Source organism: Idiotropiscis lumnitzeri, chromosome 13, assembly GCF_059441095.1.
Source record: "Idiotropiscis lumnitzeri isolate Australia: NSW breed Sydney's pygmy pipehorse chromosome 13, RoL_Ilum_1.0, whole genome shotgun sequence".
Classification (NCBI taxonomy): Eukaryota; Metazoa; Chordata; class Actinopteri; order Syngnathiformes; family Syngnathidae; genus Idiotropiscis; species Idiotropiscis lumnitzeri.
In genome coordinates this window covers 2,372,796-2,395,261 of record NC_142403.1, presented here as the reverse complement: position 1 = coordinate 2,395,261, position 22,466 = coordinate 2,372,796, and the positions used below count along the sequence as shown (strand labels likewise).

Below are 22,466 nucleotides of genomic sequence, written 5' to 3'. Positions count from 1 at the left end.
GTTAAAATAACAGATTGTCCAACTGACTATTACATTTGGGTTCGGCTTCAGAAATTGACAGATTGACGACTACGGACAGGTGCTCAGGCCACTGAAGAATGACGGACTGGCAACCTTGACTAAATTGTCAACTTGATTTTCATTTCAACTCAACAAAGTAAAAGGCAGAAAAATCAACACAAGTGTATTTTATCGTTGTGCAGTCGGCATAAGGCTTACCGGGACTGGTGTGGTAAATATTTGTGTTTTCTGTCTTGACTCCATGGGCATGGATCGAGTATGGTCTGGATGCCTTGTTTTTGAAAACCACCTTTACTTTGTCACCAACATCAGCATGGATCATTGGACCTAAGAGACAAGTATATTTACCAGTGAGAACATTTTGGAGACTAACAAGTACTTTTCAGAGTTCAATGTAATACAAATTTAGAATCATTAGGATTACAGGATAACAGCCTACCCATAATGCCGAGATGTTCCATATTGGCACCTCTTTCCACCTGCTCCGTGAACTTGTCATTGGTGAACTGGCGATAAACAACCTTCTTGTATCGTGAGCCAATGAAGCCACCATCCTGGTCTAGGAAGACAGACGCTGGACTGCAGAAGAAAATGCAGGTTTCATTTGATCCTAAATAAACGACTCAAGTTTTCTATATATTGAACATTTCATTCATACATTTGTATTGAATGAATATTGTATTCAAATGACCACCATACTGTATTCATGTGACTGTCTTATTGCTTGTTACCTTTTCAATGAATTGCCGAGATTAACATTGTTCTTGAGAAGTTTACCTCAGATCTTAAAATATAGGGGGCAGTCCATTGTTGCACTCAGCAACAACATTCATAGAAGACCCAGAAAGTTAGTACTGCATTAGCTGGGATGGTAGTCTGCTGCTGCGTGTTAGTGTAAGTGACTGTTATATACCAGAGATGGGTATTTTGTCCCTGTGAGGGAACAGAAAGGACGCCCATTTGTGGAGCGAAGGACAACATTTTTTAAAAAAGGACAGACAGAACAAGGCCGGTGTTCTGAAATTCCTTCCAATGCCTAATGCACGCATGCGCACAACGCTGGTGGTGATTTTGTGGGAAGTTTTGAGCTTTTTGTCCTACCTGTCGTTTGTTCGGTTAAAAAATTAAGTACTCCCTGTACTTAATATTTTTGTTTTCATAAGTTTTATTTGACTTTTTCATTGCCTCAAAATAGTTTTCACGTTTCTGTTGACCATATTACTCACGCTGTGTAAGTATGCCACACTCGTTGGATATCGCCAGTAAAAGTTGTTTGTATAGTATGCATGAACATATTCTAAATGGGTAAATTCAACTGCCAGAACGTCCTACCCGCTTATGACTTTGCATAAAAATACTCAATAAATTAAACTGTCAGGACGTCCGACCTGCTTGCATCTACGTGTATTTTACTAAGGGATTTTTTTATTTAATGTTCTACCTACATGCATGTAAACAAAACAATTTGAAAGCGCACGGTAGTACTTTGGCTGTCTAACTAGCCTCTGGTCGGAAGTTTTGAACAGGCAGCAGATTTTGACACAATAGGCTGTCAAATCAGCCTCTGGTAGGACGATTTGTACGGGTAGGTCATTTTGGCAGAACACTGGAGGTGGATTTATGTCCATCTCTTTAAGTAACGTGTGAATAGTACCAAATATTGGCACTTGGAGCACAATGAAATCTTGTAATGTTCTGTCTCTCTCATTTTCTCTCTCGCTACATCCTCCTGACTACCAGTAGTTCTACATCACCGTAGAAGAAAATGGCTTCCCCTCAGTGGAAGAACTTTTTATGGGAAGAGGAAAAGTAAGTGTTTAATACTTTTTATCAAACAAATTTATAAGACTCTTATGAACATGTTAAACTATTGTTTGAGTTCTTTTAAGTGTATTTGAGCCTTGTATTCAAGTGTTTAAAAAATGTCCTTTGTAGTGGACATTTGAAGTTATTTCGCCCATTGTGTTCTGATTTTCCCAAATGACAAGAGAGGGTCATTTTTATTTAAATGGGCTGTCTAGGACATCCAAACATTCAAATGTGTTGAGCCTCAAGCACTAGAGTAAAAATTGTGGCAGAATCCATGACCATAAAACGGTTTTACAAATTGAGAAACTCCATCATGCTTGTCAACGACCTAGATGTTTCAGATGACAAAAAAAAAACCTAGTGATCTCTTCTGGAGAATCAGGTCCCTCTTGTGCAAAGTAAGGCAAGGATGTATGAGTTTGCCAAGAACAGGAAAATTGTGCATTGACGAGCAAATGGTTCCTTTTACTGGTTGATACTCAGTGCACTAGTACGTACCGGGCAAACCAAAACCAACTGGACTGAAGGTATTTGTCTTGGCTGCACCAACTGGTCTATTTTGGGATTTTGTGGTCTACCAAGGCAATATAACTTTCACAGCTACAGGAGGAAAGGGCATCGAGGAACAAGCTGTTCTTCAACTGACAGAGTCTGTTCCCCAAGGCACCCACCTGTTCTTAGACAGGTGCTGTACAACAATCAGCCTCCTTGACACCCTGATGACAAAAGGACTGACAGCAACTGGAACCCTCATGAATAACAGGGTTCTAAACAACTGTAAGATCATAGGTGATAAGCTCTTCATATAGAAAGAAAGAGGGTCATCAGAGATGGCGGTGAGCTGAAGCACACCTGAACTTGCTGCCATAAAATGGTTGGAAAACAAGCCAGTGGTCATGGCATCATTTGCCTACCGGATTGAACTTCTGGACACACGCAGAAGATGGTCCAAGAAAGAGAAAAGATTTGTCCGAGTGTCAAGGCCACTGGCAATTGCTTAGTATAACACCACAATGGGTGGTGTGGACTTGGTCGATCAAATGTTGAGTTTCTACCGGATGCCCTCTCGCAATAGAAAATGCACAGTGTTTGCAGTTTTCCACTTTTTTTTTGACCTGGCAATCATCAACTCATGGCTTCAGTATAAAAGTGACTGTCAGTTTCTGGGAAAGAAATCGCAGAAGCTCTCTAATTTCAAATTGCTCCTTGGTGAAGAGTTAATTGCTCGAGTCCAAGCAAGACATGCACCAAGTGACAGCGAAGATGACTACTCTCCCCCATGTCAAAAAGGGAATCACAGCCAAATGCAGCTCTGAGACACTATTGTGCTGTGCATCTTCCAGAGATAGTGGATGAAACACATGCATCAACGTGTAAAACACGATACGTGCTCCAAGTGCAAGATTTTCTTTTGTGTTTCCAAGAAAGGGAATTGCTTTTTGAAGTATCATACCAAGTAAGCACAATGGAAGCAAAAGTGAAACAAAAGAAAAGAGATGATGGACAGCTATATTGATGATGAACACTTTCTCAAGTTGACTTTTCGATATTTTTGTTTGACTAACTGTTTCACAAAGAAGTTTCACAAAGAAGTTCCCCTGTATTGGGTTCCGATGTCCACTGTAGAAGACACACCATAGCTTAAAAACAAAAATAAAAATGTCCATAATTTCTTTTGCAGTTTTCTAATTACTTCCAATAAAAGGCTTGTGTCAAGGTCTGGAGTGGATGACGTCACGAGCTGGACTCAGATAGAATCTGAGTCACTGAACCCCTCCCATGCCCGAATTCTTGACTTAACAACTGCATTCCGCTTGACCCAGCTGCCTCTAGAGTCAGGCCAAGGAGACCAAATGGAGAGGCTTCTTCAGCTTGACGGGATCCCTTACCGCTACTTGGACTCAATATTCCCCAATTTTGGGGGGATGTGGTCGGAGTCCAGCCGGAGGTGTGAGTAGAAACTCCTTCCGACAGGGGACTCTGCCATAAGTTCCCAGTAACTCTAAATTCTTATGTCATTTGAGCTGTTGTTTGTGGGGACCCACACTTCTGACCCGTTTGCCATGGGTAACCCTGCCAGTGCATAAATCCCCAGACTACTCATTGGGACACACAAACCACTCTACTACGCTAAGGTTTAGGGAAGGGAAATATTCAGTCCTCCCTTATTTTATTGTAGCTATTAACCTCACTGGAACTGGACAATGACCAAATATTTAGTTAGTTCCCTCTAGTTCTCAGTGGTTGAGTTAGCAAGACAAAAAGGTTTGTGCCTGACTAATGTACAGTTGTTAGTTCTTACCTTTTCTGGCCGCGAAACATTTCAGCCTCCCAAGTACGATTTGGAGAGTAGTCCCAGTCCATCTCCATTGCAGCAATGTAGTAGGTTTTAAAGTGGAACATGGTCTCACCCTGATGCTGCAAAAAGCTGCATTTCTGTACTGTGTAGTTGGCTCTCATTCCGCCACGGTACTGGTTGACCGTGGGTGAGGCCACTTCAAAATGACCTGGAAAACGCACATAGAGATAAATAAATGTTATATCTGATTTGTCTTTTTTTTTTCAAGTTCAGTTAAGTTGAATACATGTACAGTATTGGCCTACAATATCCATCCATCCGTCTGTCCATCCTTCCATCCATCCAGCCATACATACATACATACATACATTTATTATTATTCCACTCAAGTCCAGACTTCCCTCTTCCTAGCTACTTCACCCTTCTAGGAAAATCATAAGGCATTACTAAGGTCAGCTGGGAGACAAAGTTTCTCCAGCGTGTCCTGAGTCATTCCCGGGGCGTTCTCCTGGTGGGACGTGCCCGGGGAATGATTTCATTCCTAACCTGGAGAGGCATTCCACCATTTCCCGACTGAAGACCATAGTCTCAGATTTGAGGGTGCAGATTTTCATCTTAACCGCGTCACACTCGACTGCGAACCGCTCCGGTGAGAGTTGAAGATCGTGGTTTGAAGAAACCAACAGTACAACATCATCTACTAAAAGCATAGATGTAACCCTGAGACCACCAAACAGGGTGTCCTCTACACCTCAGCTGCTTTCCATAAAGGCTATGAACAAAATTGGTGACAAAGGACAGCCAAGGCCAACTCTCAATGGAAACAAATCTGTTTTACTGCCTGCAATGTGGACCAAACTCGAAATTGAAAAGCCTGTACAAGGGTGTCTAAAACTCCATACTCCTAGAGCACCCTACGCAAGATCTCCAGAGGTACACGGTCGAATGCGTTCTCCAAGTCCACAGAACACATGTAGACTAATTGAGCGAACTCCCACACACCCTGATTAGGTTGTAGAGCTGGTCCACTGTTCCATGGCGAGAACATAAATCTGACTGTTCCTCCTAAATCTGAGATTCAACTTCCTGATGGAGCCCTTACCAGACAGGCTAAGGAGTGTAAGATAAGATAAGATGTCCTTTATTAGTCCCACAATGGGGAAATTTGAAAAAAGAAAAGTCCCACAATGGGGAAATTCGAGATTCGAACCCAGGCCTCCTGGGGAGACTGGGTCCTGAACGCGGCGCCTTAGACCACTCGGCCATCCTGGCATGTAGTTGGAACACACCCTCTAGCCCCCTTCGTAAAAAGGATAATCACCACCCCGGTCTGCCAATACAGCGGCACAGTCCCCAATGCCAATGCAATGTTGCAGAGGTGTGTCAACCAGGACATGCCTAAGACACCCAGAGCCTTTAGGAACTCTGAACAGACCTCATCCACCACGGGGGCCTTGCCACAGAGGAGCCTTGGTGACCTGAGTCCTACAGGTCAAAAAGACCAAATAGGTCTACTCCTTCAGCTTGATGGTATCTCTCACCGCTGGTTTCCAACAACAGGTTCAGATTCCTCTCAATCAAACCCTCTAGGTCTAGGCATTGAGTTCACCTAGCAAAAGGACAATGTCCCCAGGAGGATCCTTTTCCACCACTCCTTCCATGGACTCCATAAAAGGAGGGTACTGAATTTGCCCCAAACCAAATGTGGAGGGAGGTTATCCTTTTGTTAACTGGGGTGAATCCCGATATACAGGCCCCAAGTAGGGTTGCAATAAGTGTACCCACACCGGCATCGGCATTTCCAGAGTGGAAGAGAGTCTAATCCCTCTGAAGAGAACTGGTACTAGAGTCCAAGCTGTGTGTAGAAGAGAGCCCAACTTTATCTAGTCGGAACTTCTCTGCCTTGCACACTAGCTTGGGTTCTTTCCCTGCCAGACAGGTGACATTCCATGCACCTAGAGGTAGCTTCTGTAGCCGGGAATTGGACCACCAAGGGCCCCGACGTACCTTTACTGGTGACATGACTTACAAGTACTTCTTTCCTATTTGTGATATGTTTTTGCACTTGCAAAACATTCTATTTGTCCCTGCATCTTGCATAGCAAGACAGATGGATATTAGCATCAATGAAACGGGCATCAATGATACCACATTGTCACCATGAGTTTGGATGTCTGCAGTGTGTGCTTGCATAAAACTTTGTGTAATTTTGACCTGACTGCCATCTAAATGTTGCCACTGAAGTACGAATTCTATAAAACAAGCCCATGCCATTGTATGTCACGGCAGTGGATTTCACTGCAGGTGAAATACACTTATACCAACGTATCTTGCAATATTCTTCACTGCTTGAAAGCATATCATTGGTCTATGACTCTTCTATCCGTATGTTATTATCCTGTTTTTTTTTTGTTCCAATTTTCATCATCATTTGAAATGCTGGAAATTAATATAAGATAAACGGAATACAGTGGTACCTTGCGATACAATTTTAATTCGTCCCAGAACAATCGTTGTATGTCAAAAAAGTTGTATGTCAAATCAAAATTTCCCATATTAATACATGTAATATGTATAAATGCATTCCAGCGCTATAAAACCACCCCAGAAATCAGTTAAATAACATTTAATCTAAACAATTTGTATAGAAATAACCAAGTAATAACACACATAATTATAAAAAACGTAAGATAATGTTAATAAAATCAATAGAAAAACTAATTTTATTTACCTCAGTGACGGTGAGCTGCGGCGTGCAGGAGGAGGACTAATACGTAAACACTACAACACTTGTTTCTACTTGCGTCGCCCAAAAACATTTAAACACTTATTTCTACATATGTACAGTATACAAAATCTAAACTTATTCCAATCTTTTTTGGCAGCTTTTCTCCATGCCGGATAACGGAATGAATACCACTTCGTTTCTTAAAGTTTTAAAACCATCCACGACTGGCTTTTAACACTACACTCCCTTGCGATCACTCCCCCTCCGTCTCGGCTGCTTCACACTTAAGGTCTTTGAAAATGTCGCTGGCATTCTCACAGATGATCGCTTCCGAAACGGTGTCGCCAGCCAATTCCTTCTCCTTTATCCATATTAACAGTAGCCGTTCCATCTCGTCATGTATTTCAGTACGTAATTCATAAATAATGGTTGCGCTTCTTTATGTCTTCCTTCTGTTTGATGATCGTGGATATAGTGGAAGGATTACGACCATATTCCTTTGCCAAATTGACCATACGAATCCCACGTTCATGCCTGGAGATAATTTCGTGTTTAATTTCCATTGTGATAATTTTCTTCGTTTTTTTTCTTCTCACCACCTTTATCTTTGGGACCCATGGTTAATAACAAAATAGCGTATTATTTACCAAAATAATACAAAAACCAGCACAAAACACTACGAATCACAAGACGTGTGTGTAAACCGTGAGGCGTCAGCAACCAAACAGAGTCCGACAGTGTGACGTCACCACAGACAGAGCAGGCAGGCGCGTTCGTATCCCAAAGTTTTCCGTCGTATGTTAGGACATAAATTCATGAATATTTCCTTTCGTATCTCAAAATAATCGTATATTAGGACGTTCGTATCTCAAGGTACCACAGTACTATTTATGCTGCTCAACCCTAAACATCCATCCATCCATTATCTGTTCCGCTTCTCCTCACTAGAGTCGCGGGATGCTGTAGACTATCCCAGCTGTCTTCGGGCAGTAGGCATGTACACCCTGAACTGGTTGACCATCCGCACTCACACTCATACATAGGGGCAATTTAGAGTGTCCGATCAACCTGCCATACATGTTTTTGGAATGTGGGAGCAAACCGGAGTACCCGGAGGAAACCCACGCAGGCACAGGGACAACATGCAAACTCCACAAAGGTAGGCCGGAGAATCGAACCCACGACCTCTGCACTTTGAGGCCATCATGCTAACCAGTCGGCCACCGTGTCGCCCATCTAAAAAGAGATATATATTTGTATTGTATTTCATTTTCATTCTTAAATTTTTGGCGCTTTCTGCTGGACGGGTGGGTATCACCCTTAGTGCCCTCTATTGAATAACCGTACTAATTGTACTGTATCTGATATTGACAAACTTCAAAACTTTTGTCTACTTAGATAAAAGAAATGGTTAGTTGTCATGTTTTTCCTTGAGACACGCACCCATACTGTCAGGCTCCATTGTCACGGTACGTGAGATGTGTGGAAAAACAGAAATGGAATCCTGTCTGTTCTGGCGAAAGATGAAGCGGTTTCCCTGGAAGTATAGACTGTTGATATCGGTCTCTGAACCCAGTCCTGACAGGTGCCATGTGACTTTGTCCCCCTTACACATAGTGAGGCCTTGGAGGTTCCCATACACATACCCATTGATGGCTGAGAGACACAGAATTCCACAAAAGTTAAAAACATTAATGTGTAACGAACTACTAAAATGATAATGAAAAAGTAAACATTTGGAATGTGAGACATTAGATTCATGTTAATAAGTCACATGCAGATAATGTCGAAAATAAAGTTCAAGTTCAGGATAGTAATGATTGCCTACAATGCATTTTGTTGCTCTCAATAAAGCCCTCATCCTCCTTGTTAACAGTAGCTGGAGCTGTGACGAAAGCACGAATGGTATCATCTAGATACCAGCTCAGGTTTTCATCAAACACTGTGGCCAGCAGGTGAAACTCTTTCTTATAGTTCTTCTACAAGGAGGAGAGAAAAGAAAGAAAGCTGTAAATGTGGCATTCAATTTAAAAAACTACTTAATCATCAGTCAATCAAAATTAATGAGTAGTAATGAAGTTATTAACAAATTAGGGCTGGGTTTAAATTTGATTGGATTTCCCTTTTCATAGCCCAATATTGATTCATAAAACCATACATCAATACTTTTAATAATATCTTTTTACCCATAAATTTGCATGACTTCACGCGAGATCTTGTCACTACGCAAAAGATCTGTGAAGTCAGTGCCAACAAGCATGAAGTCATATGCATTTATTGTTTTGATCGGGTCATGTTAAATAAAACATACATGATTAATGCAACTGCATTGGCTTCAATTCTTAATGTAAATATTTACTAATGCACCTAGTTACATCAAGCAGTTTCGACGAATTGCAGCATTGGTTCTTCTGAGAATGCTAGTGATAATGGTCCTGCGTGGAATCCTTGATTGAATCGAAAATCAATGAAAGCGGAAATCGAATTGAATCAGGCCCTTGCGTATCGAATCAAATTGATTTAGGAAATCTGAATCAATACCCAGCCCTATTAACAATCATAAACAGTAATAACCAGTTATTTAATACATACTACAATTTTCAATATTTGGTGCAGCCGCACCAATAACTGTGATTTTGAACATTCTACAATAACTGTACCACATTAACATAATGATGTTATAAACAATAGTTGAACATATTTTAAAACATGTTCTTTACAAACACTTCACCCGTCTCTCTCGTGCAGCTAACAAGAGTCAAGTGGGTGACCACTAGCGAATCATCCTCTTCCTAGTCCTCTTCATCTTCTGCTTGAACTCTAGCGTCCTGAAAGTCTTCCCTCACCAAATTTATTAATCACTCCTTTGGACATTCTCTTTGCCTCCTACCTGCCAGCTCCAATTCCAACATGCTTCTACTGACCGATATTCTGTATGGACTGGCTCTCCTCTTTACATGTCCCAACCATCTCCAGCTGACTTCTCTGCAACCCTTACAGTTCATGCTCCATCGACATCAAGGGGCTTCAATCCTGTTCCTCGAGGTCCGCTGTCCTGCCTGCTTTCCATTTCTCTCTGCTGCTACACATCTGATTCAAATGATCAGATAATCAGCAAGGTCTGCAGAATGACGATCCTGATTATTTGAATCAGTGTGTTGCAGCATGGAGATCTTTAACTCTGCCACCGCCACCTCTGTCTCCTCTCTTCTTTTTATTGCTACTACAATCACAAAACCAAACAACATAGCTTGTCTCACTACTGTTTATAAACATTTTCCTTTTCTAGCAAAACCCTTTACCACTCTTCACAGGGTACCATTATTGTAAAGTGGTAACAAATCAAACAAAATGGACACTTTCTTTCCTTTCTTACCTGTATCCCTTTCTTAAGAGAATTCGGACGGCAGACAAGCATTGGTCCGACCAGTCCAGAGTTAGTGTCTTTTACAGGGTCTACGCCTGAGTAGTACAGGTAGGTCAGACAGTCAGCTTCCCCTCGTACCGGTCCAGCACCCACAGGCACAAACCACTCATATGTGTGTGTCTTCCCTGGTGCAACGAGAGCAGCCGGTGGAGGCGTCACTATCCCTGTTTATACACAAATGTAACCATGTGTTAATTACAACTCATAAAATTTAAATACATAAGGGCTTTTGCCATTTTTTTTCACTTACTCTTTTCATGTTTTAATTCCCTTAATTTTTTTGCAGTGTAGGACTCTAAATGAATGGAGAAGGCCAAATGCAGTATAAACAAACATGTAAAGTATTAATTCACAGGGAATGAATGCTCCACAATACAATAACTGTGTATAAACCTTCTAATTCATTGTGATAGAGTGTCCCATCTTGTTCAATACTGTACTCTACGCCATGCGGCTGGATAGAGTAAGGCCGACTGGCCTTGTTCTTGAAGACCACCTTGATGGTGTCTTTCTCTTCAGCTCGCAGCACAGGACCTGGAAGAGACAAAAAATCTGAATATTTGGGCTCCGTATCAATTGGAATCTTGTCAAAGTGTCATTTGTAAAGTACAGGCAAAGTAAAGAGATTTGTCAAAGTTTTTGACACATTTGTTTGACAATGCACTGTTTTAAAAATGAGGTATGTAATTTTTAAGTGGTTGATTGAGCACTCTAAATTGTCCCTAGGTGTGAGTGTAAGCGCGGATGGTTGTGCGTCTTTGTGTGCGATTGGCTGGCAAACAGTTTAGAGTAAACCCCGCCTACTGCCCGAAGACAGCTGGGATAGGCTCCAGCACCCCCGCGACCCAGGTGAGGAGAAGCGGTTCAGAAAATGGATGAATTGATGTAATTTGTAAATCATGCTGTATGTTTGTAAAGTCCTCTGTTGAATAATCATTATTTGACCCAAATACAGTGTCTCTGTGACATAAAATGGTTAATTGTTTCATCGTATTGTTAGGTCGTCAAGCTGGGTGAAAATTCTACAATTCTGCTATTGAGTTTGTTAGTTTTAGAAACAAATCATTTAGTTCATTTAGAAAAAATGCATTATTTGTTGTGGTCTATTTGGTATCAGAAACCAGCCAATATTACCCAGGATTCCAAGGTGTCGCTCCTCTGGGCTGCGTAGCATCTTGGTCAGAAAGGAGCTGTCAGTGTATTCCACGTAGCGAACCTTCTTGTAGCGACTTCCAATACGATTTCGACCTCTGGTCACAAACATGTCAGCCTCACTGCACAAAGACACACGAGTTCCAGCTCAACCATGTATGTTTGTGCGTACGTGTACATGCAGACGTGTATTGATTAACCTGTCTGTGGGCAATGTCGGAGCATAGTCCCAGACTTCTTCTTCCGCAGCAATGAAGAACTCTCTGAGCTGACCATGTGGACGAGGTTTGTGGACATTTGGAAAACACTTTCTGATCTCAAATATAGCCTGCATACCGCCTTCATAAAAACAGAAGCCATAATAGTCAGATGAATAATACAATTGGTGACTGAACTAGTACAGTATATTGCAGTGATGCTGCTAATGTGGTTCTTATCACCGTTACCTTTACTAAGTAACATTTTACTCTAAAATGTGCATGTTTTCCAGTAACGATTATTGCTTTGCTTCTCCATATATACATAACGTTACTGTGTCGTATTTTATTTTTTACTTCAATAAAAAGGTGACTCCAGAATTCCAGCAGGGAAACACCTTTCACCACCAAAAGCAATTACCATTAATCTCCTCCCGGTCGCAGCAGTAAGCAACATGTGACTTACATATTTTTACGACACAGTGGTTACTCACACACGTATTATGCATGCAACAAAACTAAATACTAATAGTTAGTGATTAACAAAATACAGGAATGCACCCTATTATTCACTAGAGCAGCTGTACATTATGGAACTCATAAGAAAGATGAACACTAGTATTTACAGCTAGTAGTACGGAATTGTGTGAGCCTTCAATTTCACATTCATATCTCGGGGAGTGACATCACGTATGCACATGACACGTTATCAGTGCCTTGACAAGTCTGTGTCCATACCATTCGACATGAACAACAATGGTAGAAGAGAGTGATTTGTGTTTTCAAGTTAGAAATAAAAGTCACTATTTGGGAGTTTATTTAAACAAAATATGAAAATATTAAGGTTTACTGCTAACAAAGTGTTATCTAGCTTTAAAAAAGTTTACACAAAAAAGCAAAAACAGCAAAAAGTGGGTCGCAGTACAGTATGCATTCAACCGAAGAAAAAGTCCCACTAGTTTGTGACTGTGTGACTGCAGGACATCCCCAAATGTAATAGTTATACTTGTATACAATGTGCATTTTAAATGTAAATATTTGCCATTACAATATTAGTAGCTAAATTTATAAGGTAAAAACATTATTATTGAATATGTTAAGTCGAGAATGACAGTCATTATATTTTGTCATTTAAAAAACAAGTGGCCCTTTTTAAGTCAAATAAGGTCTTCATTTTATTGTTAATAAAAAAAAAAATTACTCATGAACATCACTGTTACCAATGTACTTTGAATGAAGTACAGTAGAACAATTGGGCGTCATTGTTATGAAAAGCAGGGCTGACGGCATTTGCTGAATGCAACTATTAAAGTATCTTTAGTATCTAACTTTACTTTTAAAATCAAGTAACCAGTAAAATAACTACTTTTTCAAGGTAACTGCGGCAAAACTGAGTATACGTAAAGGATCTGCCAAAAAGTCATGGAGAAAGAGAGCCCACCCATCAGGTGATCGTTAACAGTGCACGTCAGCAGCCAGTGTCCAGGATTGTCTGCTACCATCTCAGCTGTCGTGCTCGAGCCGGGGAATAGACTGACCGTATCTGTGTGGTGATTTTCGCTCGTCAGGATCTGTCCGTGGAAATGAACTGAATGCATGTCCACCTGGCAGGTGGAGAAGATTGTCAGTTAAAGATGTATTTGTTCCGTATACTTTATATAGTTGCTCGATGATGCGTCCCCACTGTGAATATTATCATCTTCTTAGTATAAATAAATAAATAGTGGTAATTTTTTTTAATTTACACAGGCAATTTATTAGTGTAACTCAATTTTGATTTGCAGCAAGGCGGCGCAATGGTTAAGACATGTGCCTCATACACAGTGCAGGGGTTGTGGGTTCAAATCAGGTTTCAACATTCCTGTATGAAGTTTGCATGTTCTCTACGTGCTGGTGTGGGTTTTCTAATGCTACTCAGATTTCCTCCCAGAGTCCAAAAACATGCATCGCATGTTCATTGTAGAATCGGATTTACATTTTCCATAGGCAGGGACTTAGTCAGACATTTTTTACTCATAATCAGGGGTACACACAAACATTTTGCAATCGTCCTCAAATGGGCACCAGTGGTTGTTGTTCGGCGCTCCTTTTTTACCCGATCCACTGATCTCATGAAAAACTTGCAGCATATCTGGGCAAGGTTTATCATTAATATATGTAGATATGTCATTTCAATATAACTATAGAACTAAATAAAACAATTTTCATGGTTTTTTTTTTTCAGTTTTCACTTTTCATTTCCAAAAGATTAAAAGATTCCAGAGCTACACAATGGCAGCTTATCATCCATCCATCCATTATTTGAGCCACTAATCCTCATGAGGGTTTCGGGTTTGCTGGAGCGTTTTCCAGTGTTCAATGGGCAGTAAGCGGGGTACACTTCTCCAGGGCAACATTCCAGTGCCCAAACTTTTTTGCACTACGGACCACAAGGACATATTTTGATGGACTTTTGTCGCAGCGGCACAGAGATAACCATTTTGCTGGTGGCTTGTCCACTACCTGTTCAGCCAGCGTTGAATGGTGAAGGGCCAGAACTAGGCTCGTCAAACCAGCCGCCACAACAACGGTTGTTCATCCTGCTGAGTGCGATGTTTGCATCTGTATTGTTTTGCTGGCACTACTTTATTGTGAGCAAAGCTACGCCCAGTAGTTGGAGAGAAAATAAATACTTGGCAGTGGTGCTTTTGACGCGTTTTGTCATGCCCAATTCGCCGAGTAGGTTGAGATGAACTTTTGGCCGCCTCACAACAACATCACACGCACGAGGAGCGATTGGTGGGTCAGATTAAAATCCTCCTCCGGCCTTGCTTCGAGCCATTTGTTAAGATTTGTCACCCTCCAACCCCCACCCCAAAAATGGGCGTCCTCAGGGCCGGACTGTGTTGTCCCCGGGGACAGACTGATCAACTCTGAAAATGACCTATGACATCGTCGTAAGAATCAGAATCTCCAACTCAGAAGTACAGACACAGTTGTTACGTTCCCAAGAAGAAGGCGTGAAGGAGGTATTAAAGAAACTGGCTAGCTAAAATGCACTGTAAAAAAATGGGGCATATTTACTTGAAAAAAATGTGTAAAGTTTTTTCACTCAGACATTCTAAGTAAATTTTACAAGAAGAGTTTTTGAGTAAATTACACTAGTTTATTGAATTAAAAAACAGCCACACAAGGGAAGCTGTTTTTTACATTTTCACATAGCTAATTTCATACACACGGTTCTTCAATGTGATTGAGGATTGAACCGACAACCTCCAGATTTGAAAAACATAAAGTGGGTTCAACCTTGCAGTAACTTAAATAATTTAATGAACTTGTGAAAAAACTACTAGTAAATAACTAATTACTAAGTAAATAAGACTCCCCATTTTTACAGTGTGGCTCATTTTTCACTAATATGCACAGTTTATAGATTTTTTTTATCATGAAACTGAAATTAGTCATCATTACCTTTTTTATTCATTCATTTCAGAGAAATTAGGAACAAAGTGATAACATGAAAAATGCCTACTTTTAATGAGGAATATGGCCATGACCCCCCTCCGCTCTCCCCCAAGGGTCTGCGAGAGTCACTAAAGGGACCGATTACAAGCTCCCCATTGAAAATCATGGTAATTTCATTCCTTTTAACATCCAAAAATGGTGATCAATTGGCTCCAAATTTCAAGTGGACATCCCTACCTATGAACACTACAACATATCAAAAGGATTAACCTCTCTGTGGCTGATTTATATTAGTATGAGGAAATGTGGAAGTGAGCAGAGCCACACATATGTATCCTGGGAGGAGCGCACGCTGCTTCTTTGCTGATCACGGTTAGGACGCACAGCAAAACGCCCCAGTCGGGATATTTAAAGAGACTCAAGTGGGAATGAGTAGATGTAGACATTTATTTTGGATGAGGATTGGCCCAATTTTTTCAATGGTAGGCGACATTACTGATTTATATACTGACTTATATATAAGTCCAAATGTTAAGCTCATCCAAGTGTCCCTTTAATGTTGCCTACAGCTGAAAAATTATAGAGTATATGGAACAAAATGGAAACAGCTAATTTTGCTAGTTAGCGCCTTTGTATGTCCATGTGCTGTGAGTCATGCAACAGGTCTATGATTAGCTGTTGTGTAAGTCAATGCGATCAACTGACAACACCTTTGCGAGCTACTGGCCCATCGCAATCAACGCAATGAGCACCTCTGATCAAACGATTAGTCTACTACCAGCCGCCACATTGTCAGGTGCAACAGCGGCGTGCAAAAGAAAATGCCTTTGTTCTGCAGGAACACCCAGCATGGTGCAACACGTGCCATCAGTGCTCACAATCACACCTAGGGACAATTTAAAGGATCCAATCAACCTTCCATATATGTATTTGAATGATGTGGGGGGGAAACCGGAGAACCCGAGTAAACCCACGCAGGCACAGAGATACGAGTAAACCCATGCAGGCACGGGGACCGCATGCCAACTCCACTAAGGGAAATCCGGAGACGGAATCGAACCCTCCAATTCTGAATTGTTAGGCGGACATGCTAACCAGTCGTCCACCGTGCCACCACAACAAACAACAAAAGAAATAAATAAATATGAAGACAGTAAAAAAGCACAAACACTAAACCCAAACCAAGTGCCAGAGTTGAAAGCCAAAGAATAAAAATTGGTTTTAAGACGAGTTTTAAAGAGAGGTCATTCGTCATAACGTTTAGCAGGAGGTCATTCCAAATATAGGTAACGGCAACGAAAAAGGCTCGATCCTCTCTGAGCCTTCTTTAACTCCTCTGTATCTCGAATACTCAAATCTTCCCCATCCTATAATCATTGATGAGTTACCTCATTTCCTAAGCCAATCATATGCCAGTGGATCTTGTTCCCTTGGCACATACTCAATCCAGGTAGGTTTCCGTAGAGAAATCCATTTATACCTGCAACCCAGTTCATACAATTTGAGAACAACTGCGGTCGAGGGAATTCATAGAGGAATTGACCCTCCTTTCTCACCATGCATTTTGTTGCTCTCGATGAAATCTTCATCCTCTTTCAGGCCTCTGGCAGGGTTTGTTATATGAGTCCTGATGTTATCATCAAGATACCAGCTGAAGTTTTCATCTGACACCAGGAATATGAGAGCATACAGGTAGTCTGCAGAACTGTCGCCATGTACGTCCAGAGTTCCTATGTAAAAGAGATAAAGGTCAACTCAATTATATAAATAATTTTTTCTCATGTTTTGGCACTTTACACAATTGCAATTTTTCATCAACAATCGTGTTTCCATGTACTGTATGTGTAATAATATTGTATAAGAAAGAACTGAGCCATTCGATTTTTTTGTACCTACAGCTAGAATAACAGCAAAGCGTTCTACAGGTATAGTCCGGTGAATTTGTTGTACAGTAACATGACTTTACTAGGTCACATGAGACCAACGACAGAGTAAAACCATGAAATTATACATGTCTACAATTATTTTGTGCAACACATTGACATTCTTCATTTACTATTGAAAACAATTTTTTAAAACAATTTTTTCTCTGTTCAGTGTTACAGGAAAGCTGTAACCTGTCCCATTAGACTTTGCACCTTGGACTGTTCATCTCTCAGTCACAGCAAAGGCACATTGTGACAAAACTGTTCCAAGTCACACTCACACCAATATATATTTAGATTGCTCATACATACATATGTACTTAATATAAATGTGTTTTGGCTGTGACAGGAAGCTAAAGATAACTCATGCAACTTCTGGAAGTACCTGCAAACGCCACACACAATCCAATCATCCCAAAACAAAATCCCCTGCATTTGACAGGTACCTGTCTTACAAAGAATCAGGGGACCAATCAATCCTGAGTTTATATCTTTTGGAGTGGACACATGGGAGTGATAGAATCTGGTCAGGCAGTTGCTCTCTGTTGGTTTTGGGCTGTGGGAATGTTGTAGGGTCCACTCGTAGGTTACTGTTGTACCAGGAGCCACTGAGTCATCTCCCTTCATCTCAGGTGCCGTACCATCAGGGTACAATGCCCCTATAAAAATACAAAGACAAGATCCCACAGTCATATGCCTCAACTCAATTTGACAGCAAGACATTCATTTCTCACCTTCACTCCCTTTGCTGTAGTTCAGTCCATGGGGATGGATGCTGTATGGTCTGGACGCTATGTTTCTTAGGTGGATAATCAAAGTGTCACCTTCTTCAGCCATCAGTAGTGGTCCCAGGTAGCCCAACCAGGCCTGTTTCAGGACCTCAGTTCTGTATGTTGCATCACTGTACTGCTTATAGACAGCTTTCTTGTAGGTGGAGCCAATTCGCTGTGGGCCTTTCTTAAGAAAGACTGCAGCATCTCTGCAGACGCGCACAAGCACACAGAGAAAACCATGTACAGTCTAAATGTAAGTCCATTCAGTCAACCAAGCTGCAAAACGTGCTGTAACATGGTCTTCTTTTGTGACTGAACAGTGCTCCTTGTCCTCATTTAAGTGCAGACCTGACGATCCATTCATCATTTGCAAGAACGCTTGGACTAATTAGGGTCACTGGTGAATTGTGTTGTGTTTTTAATCCTGCAAATAAGGATGCCACTACAGCGAGGTCCGATACTGTCGGCTTTATTGACATACGCTCAACCCCACACTGAACTGCGTAGCGCCCGCCCATTGTCCCAGCTCAGGCCAATGGACCATACCACAACATAAAGGGGGTGTCTGGGTTAAACCATCACCACCCGGTACATACACACAGATCACACCACATCTCCCCTTTTAAGTAAAACAATGAATGATCTTAAATAGTCCGAAGCATGCTCAACTTAAACAATGACATCACATACTTTTTTTTTTCCAAAACACCAACATTTAAACAATGACATCAAATACTTTTTTTTTCAAAACACCAACATTCCCATCAAAAATCCAATCAGTACATCCCAATGTTACCCCACCTTTTTTTTTTTCTTCCTTTGGATCTGTTTTTTTTTTTTTTTTTTTTTACAGATCCAGTCTAACAGGCTTCCTGACAGGTCTGCCCGACCTTGTTCTGGGAACGCCGGATTGCGGGCTGGCCGTGGGTGCTGGGGGGGCTGACACTGGAGCGGGTACAGCTGCTGGCGCAATGCTAGGCTCCCCCGTTGGAATCAAGTGATGGCGGTTTCTGCGCACAGTCCCGCAAGGCACATCAACCATGTAGGATCGCGGTGTTGTATGCTCGCCAACCACAATCCCCGTGACCTTTGAGTCAGTCACCCACACCTCTTGTCCAGGTGCAAGCTTGTCTAGAACATGCACCCTGTGGCGCCTGTTAAAGTGATTCTGTTCCGCCAGTCGCATCTCCTTCTCCTTCGAGTTGACAACCTCGGCGTGAGGAAGAGACGGGATCAGCAGTGAAGGGAGAGTAGGGACAGTGGTCCCGAGCCTACGTCCCATCAGCAGCTCCGCCGGGCTGTATCCGTTCTGGAGAGGAGTGGATCGGTAAGCCAGCAAAGCAAGATAGGGATCCTCAGTCTTCTTGAGGAGGCCTTTGACAGTCTGAATAGCGCGCTCAGCCTCACCGTTGCTTTGTGGAAATTTGGGACTGCTCGTGACGTGCTTAAATCCATAGCTTGCAGCAAAGGTGGAGAAGCCATGCGCAGCAAACTGAGGTCCATTGTCCGTTATCAAAGTCTCAGGCACTCCATGACGGGCAAACATGGACTTGAGATGCACTGTGATGTCAGCAGACTTTGTGAGGGAAAGGTTTGCTACTTCCACATACCTTGAATAGTAGTCAACGACCACCAAGTATGATTTTCCTGCCAAAGTGAACAGGTCCGCCCCAAGCTTTTGCCAAGGTCTCTCCGGGGAGTTCTGAGGGCATGAGTGGTTCAATGTGATTTGTGCGTTCTTTAATGCACGTTCTACATTTCTGGACTAGCTCGTTGAGTTGTTGACTTAGGCCTGGCCACCACACAGTTTGTCTAGCGCGCTCCCTGCACTTCACTACTCCCTGGTGACCCTCATGTAACTTAGCAAGGACATCGTTCCGCATCGTTGACGGAATTACTAGCCTGGTCCCCTTTAACAGGAGACCATCGTGGACGGAAAGAAAGGCACGTTCTGCCCAGTACAGCTTCAGAACCCCACTACAGGAATTGTTGTCAGTCCAGCCCTCCTGGCACAGTTTCATGACAGCAGAGTACACACTGTCAGCTTTAAGGTTTTCTCTGAGAACGTCCATGTAGGTGGCGCTCACTGGAAGATTGTCGATGACGCTGTCTACATAGATATTTGTGCTCTCCATGAGCTCGTTGTCTGCGCGTGTTGTTTCTGCATGCAATGGCGCACGTGACAGAGTGTCGGCTGTCCACAGATTCTTTCCGGCAACATGAGACATTGTGTAGGAGTATCCCATGAGCTTCATCCTGAAGCGCTGTATGCGTGGTGGGAGAGTGTCCAAGGCTTGAGCACCTAGGAGACTCAGCAGAGGCTTGTGATCGGTCTCCAAGCCAAAGTGATGTCCTAACAGGAAATCTCTAAAGCGTTCACATGCCCAAGTGAGTGCAAGGGCCTCCTTTTCGACCTGTGCGTATCTCTGTTCTACCGCTGTGAGAGAACGCGATGCGTAGGTGACAGGCCTCCATTCATCGCTCCACTTTTGCAGAAGCACTGCTCCCAACCCAAAGGAAGACGCGTCAGCCGACACCTTAGTCTCCTTGTTCGGGTCATATAGCGCCAGCACAGGCGTGGAAGAGAGCTCCTCTTTCAGTCTATTGAAAGCTTGGACTTGGTCAGCTCCCCAGACCCAACAGTTCTTCTTCGAGAGCAGGTCCCTGAGCGCTTTATCCTTCTCTGCCAGCTGCGGCAAAAACCTTCCCAGCTGGTTCACCATGCCTAGGAAGCTGCGCAACTCACTGACATTAGTTGGCTCAGCCATCTCTCTGACAGCTGACGTTTTGGCTGGATCGGACTTCACTCCCTTGTCTGAGATGATGTGGCCCAGGAATTTCACTTCTTGAACTGAGATTTCACACTTCCCAAGGTTGAGTGTCATTCCAGCATCCACCATCTTTTTTAGAACGGCATGAAGTCGAGAATCATGCTCTTCCTGTGTGGTCCCCCATACAAGCAGATCATCCATGTGACACACTACTCCTTCCAGGCTTTCTGTGACTTGTGTGGCCATTCGGTTTTGGAAATGCTCCGGCGCAGAAGTAATTCCGAATGGCAGTCGGTTGAAGTAGAACCTCCCGAAGGGCGTGATAAAGGTAGTCAATTTTGCTGACTCCTCAGCCAACGGAATCTGCCAGAACCCCATGTCGGCGTCGAGCTTGCTGAAGATCTTAGCGCCTGCTAGTGAGCCCAGCGTCTGCTCAACTGACGGAAGGATGTACTTTTCTCGCCTCACCGACTCATTAAGCTTGGTTAGGTCGACACATATGCGTGGATCAGCATTCTTTTTAGGCACCACCACCATGCCCGAGCACCAATCTGTGGGCTCCTCCACTCTACTGATGACCCCGATCCTCTCCATGCGCTCCAGCTCCTTTTTGACTTTGGGCATTAAAGGAAGAGGGATCCTTCGTGGAGTCTTCAGCGAATATGGCACTGCATCGTCTTTCAGCTTGATGGTGTAAGGCTGCTCAACCACCCCCAGACCGTCGAATAGCTTCGGATAGCAGTCTTTCAGGGTCTGAATGCCAATGCTGTCCAGACGAGCTACTAGGCCCAACTTCACACTGGCTGACCTACCGAGCAGGGCTATGTGCAGGCTCCTGACCACAAACACTTCCTCGACAGTCTCTCTTCCTCGCCTCCGCAGCAGGATGTTCGTGGCCCCCAGTACTTCAAGTGGAAAGCCGCCTGGACCCAGCAGGGGTTTAGGTGCTTTGTGTAGAGGAGGGTTTGTTGCTGGTGTACACTGCATCGAACACATATTTCGGAATCACAGTCACATCCGCGCCAGTGTCAATTTTGAACCGGACTTTTTTGTTTTTCAGTTTGAGATTAACAGTCCATGGGTCATTTCCTGCTGCCACAGAACCTAGAAACAGGCTTTCATCCTCTGAGTTCTCCTGAACCTCATTGACTGATTTGGCTGATAGGCACACTCGTTTAAAATGTCCTTTTTTCCCACAGCCGTGACATATGACATCATTAGCAGGACATTGGCTAGGATGGTGCGATTGACTTTTTCCACATTTGCGGCACCGCTTGATTTTCTCAGCTGTAGCGTTACTGCCCATCTCTTTCTGAGCCTTTGGCTTTTTGTGCGGTTGCTTGCCTCTGAATGCAACTCTGTCAACTATAGCAGACGTATCACCTCGCAGACTTGTTTGCTGATGTTGTATTTCCTCACTCTGCCTTGCCATGCTGATTGCTTTGTCCAACGTTAGGTCTTTATCCATCTGCATACGTTCAGACAATTTGGAATCAACTAGTCCTACCACTAGTCTGTCCCTAATCAGTTCGTTATGCAGAGCACCATACTCACAGTGTTCTGACAATGTGTACAAAGCAGTCAAAAAGGAATCCACACTTTCGGTTTCCCCTTGCTTCCTCATATTAAAGCGTGCTCTTTCGTATATCACATTCTTTGAAACAACGAGGAAGGCATGGAAAGCATTCCTTACCGCAGGGGTCCTCAATCCTGTTCCTCGAGGGCCGGTGTCCTGCAGGTTTTCCATCTCTCCCTGCTGCAACACAGCTGATTCAAATGATCAGATAATCAGCAAGGTCTGCAGAAGCTAGATAACGATTGCTCAGGTGTGTTGCACCAGGGAGAGGTGGAAAACGGGAAGGACACCTACCCTTGAGGAACGGGATTGAAGACCCCTGCCTTACCGCGTCGTACTGCCTC

At 42.8% G+C, this 22,466-nt stretch overlaps 1 protein-coding gene across 1 annotated transcript in view; it reads right to left on the bottom strand.

Annotated features, from left to right (window-relative positions):
* The window catches only part of cp (ceruloplasmin), a 33,040-nt gene that overhangs the window by 8,894 nt on the left and 1,680 nt on the right, over nt 1-22,466 (bottom strand). Inside the window, exons 2-16 of the mRNA XM_088312558.1 lie at nt 17,737-17,981; nt 17,449-17,661; nt 16,634-16,807; nt 16,466-16,557; nt 13,075-13,237; nt 11,637-11,775; nt 11,419-11,558; nt 10,678-10,818; nt 10,535-10,579; nt 10,234-10,448; nt 8,686-8,836; nt 8,301-8,513; nt 4,133-4,337; nt 461-600; nt 220-348 (exon numbers count right to left, since the gene is read on the bottom strand). Coding sequence (XP_088168684.1) covers nt 220-348; nt 461-600; nt 4,133-4,337; nt 8,301-8,513; nt 8,686-8,836; nt 10,234-10,448; nt 10,535-10,579; nt 10,678-10,818; nt 11,419-11,558; nt 11,637-11,775; nt 13,075-13,237; nt 16,466-16,557; nt 16,634-16,807; nt 17,449-17,661; nt 17,737-17,981 — 2,405 coding nt within the window. The remainder of the gene's footprint in view (nt 1-219; nt 349-460; nt 601-4,132; nt 4,338-8,300; nt 8,514-8,685; nt 8,837-10,233; nt 10,449-10,534; nt 10,580-10,677; nt 10,819-11,418; nt 11,559-11,636; nt 11,776-13,074; nt 13,238-16,465; nt 16,558-16,633; nt 16,808-17,448; nt 17,662-17,736; nt 17,982-22,466) is intronic.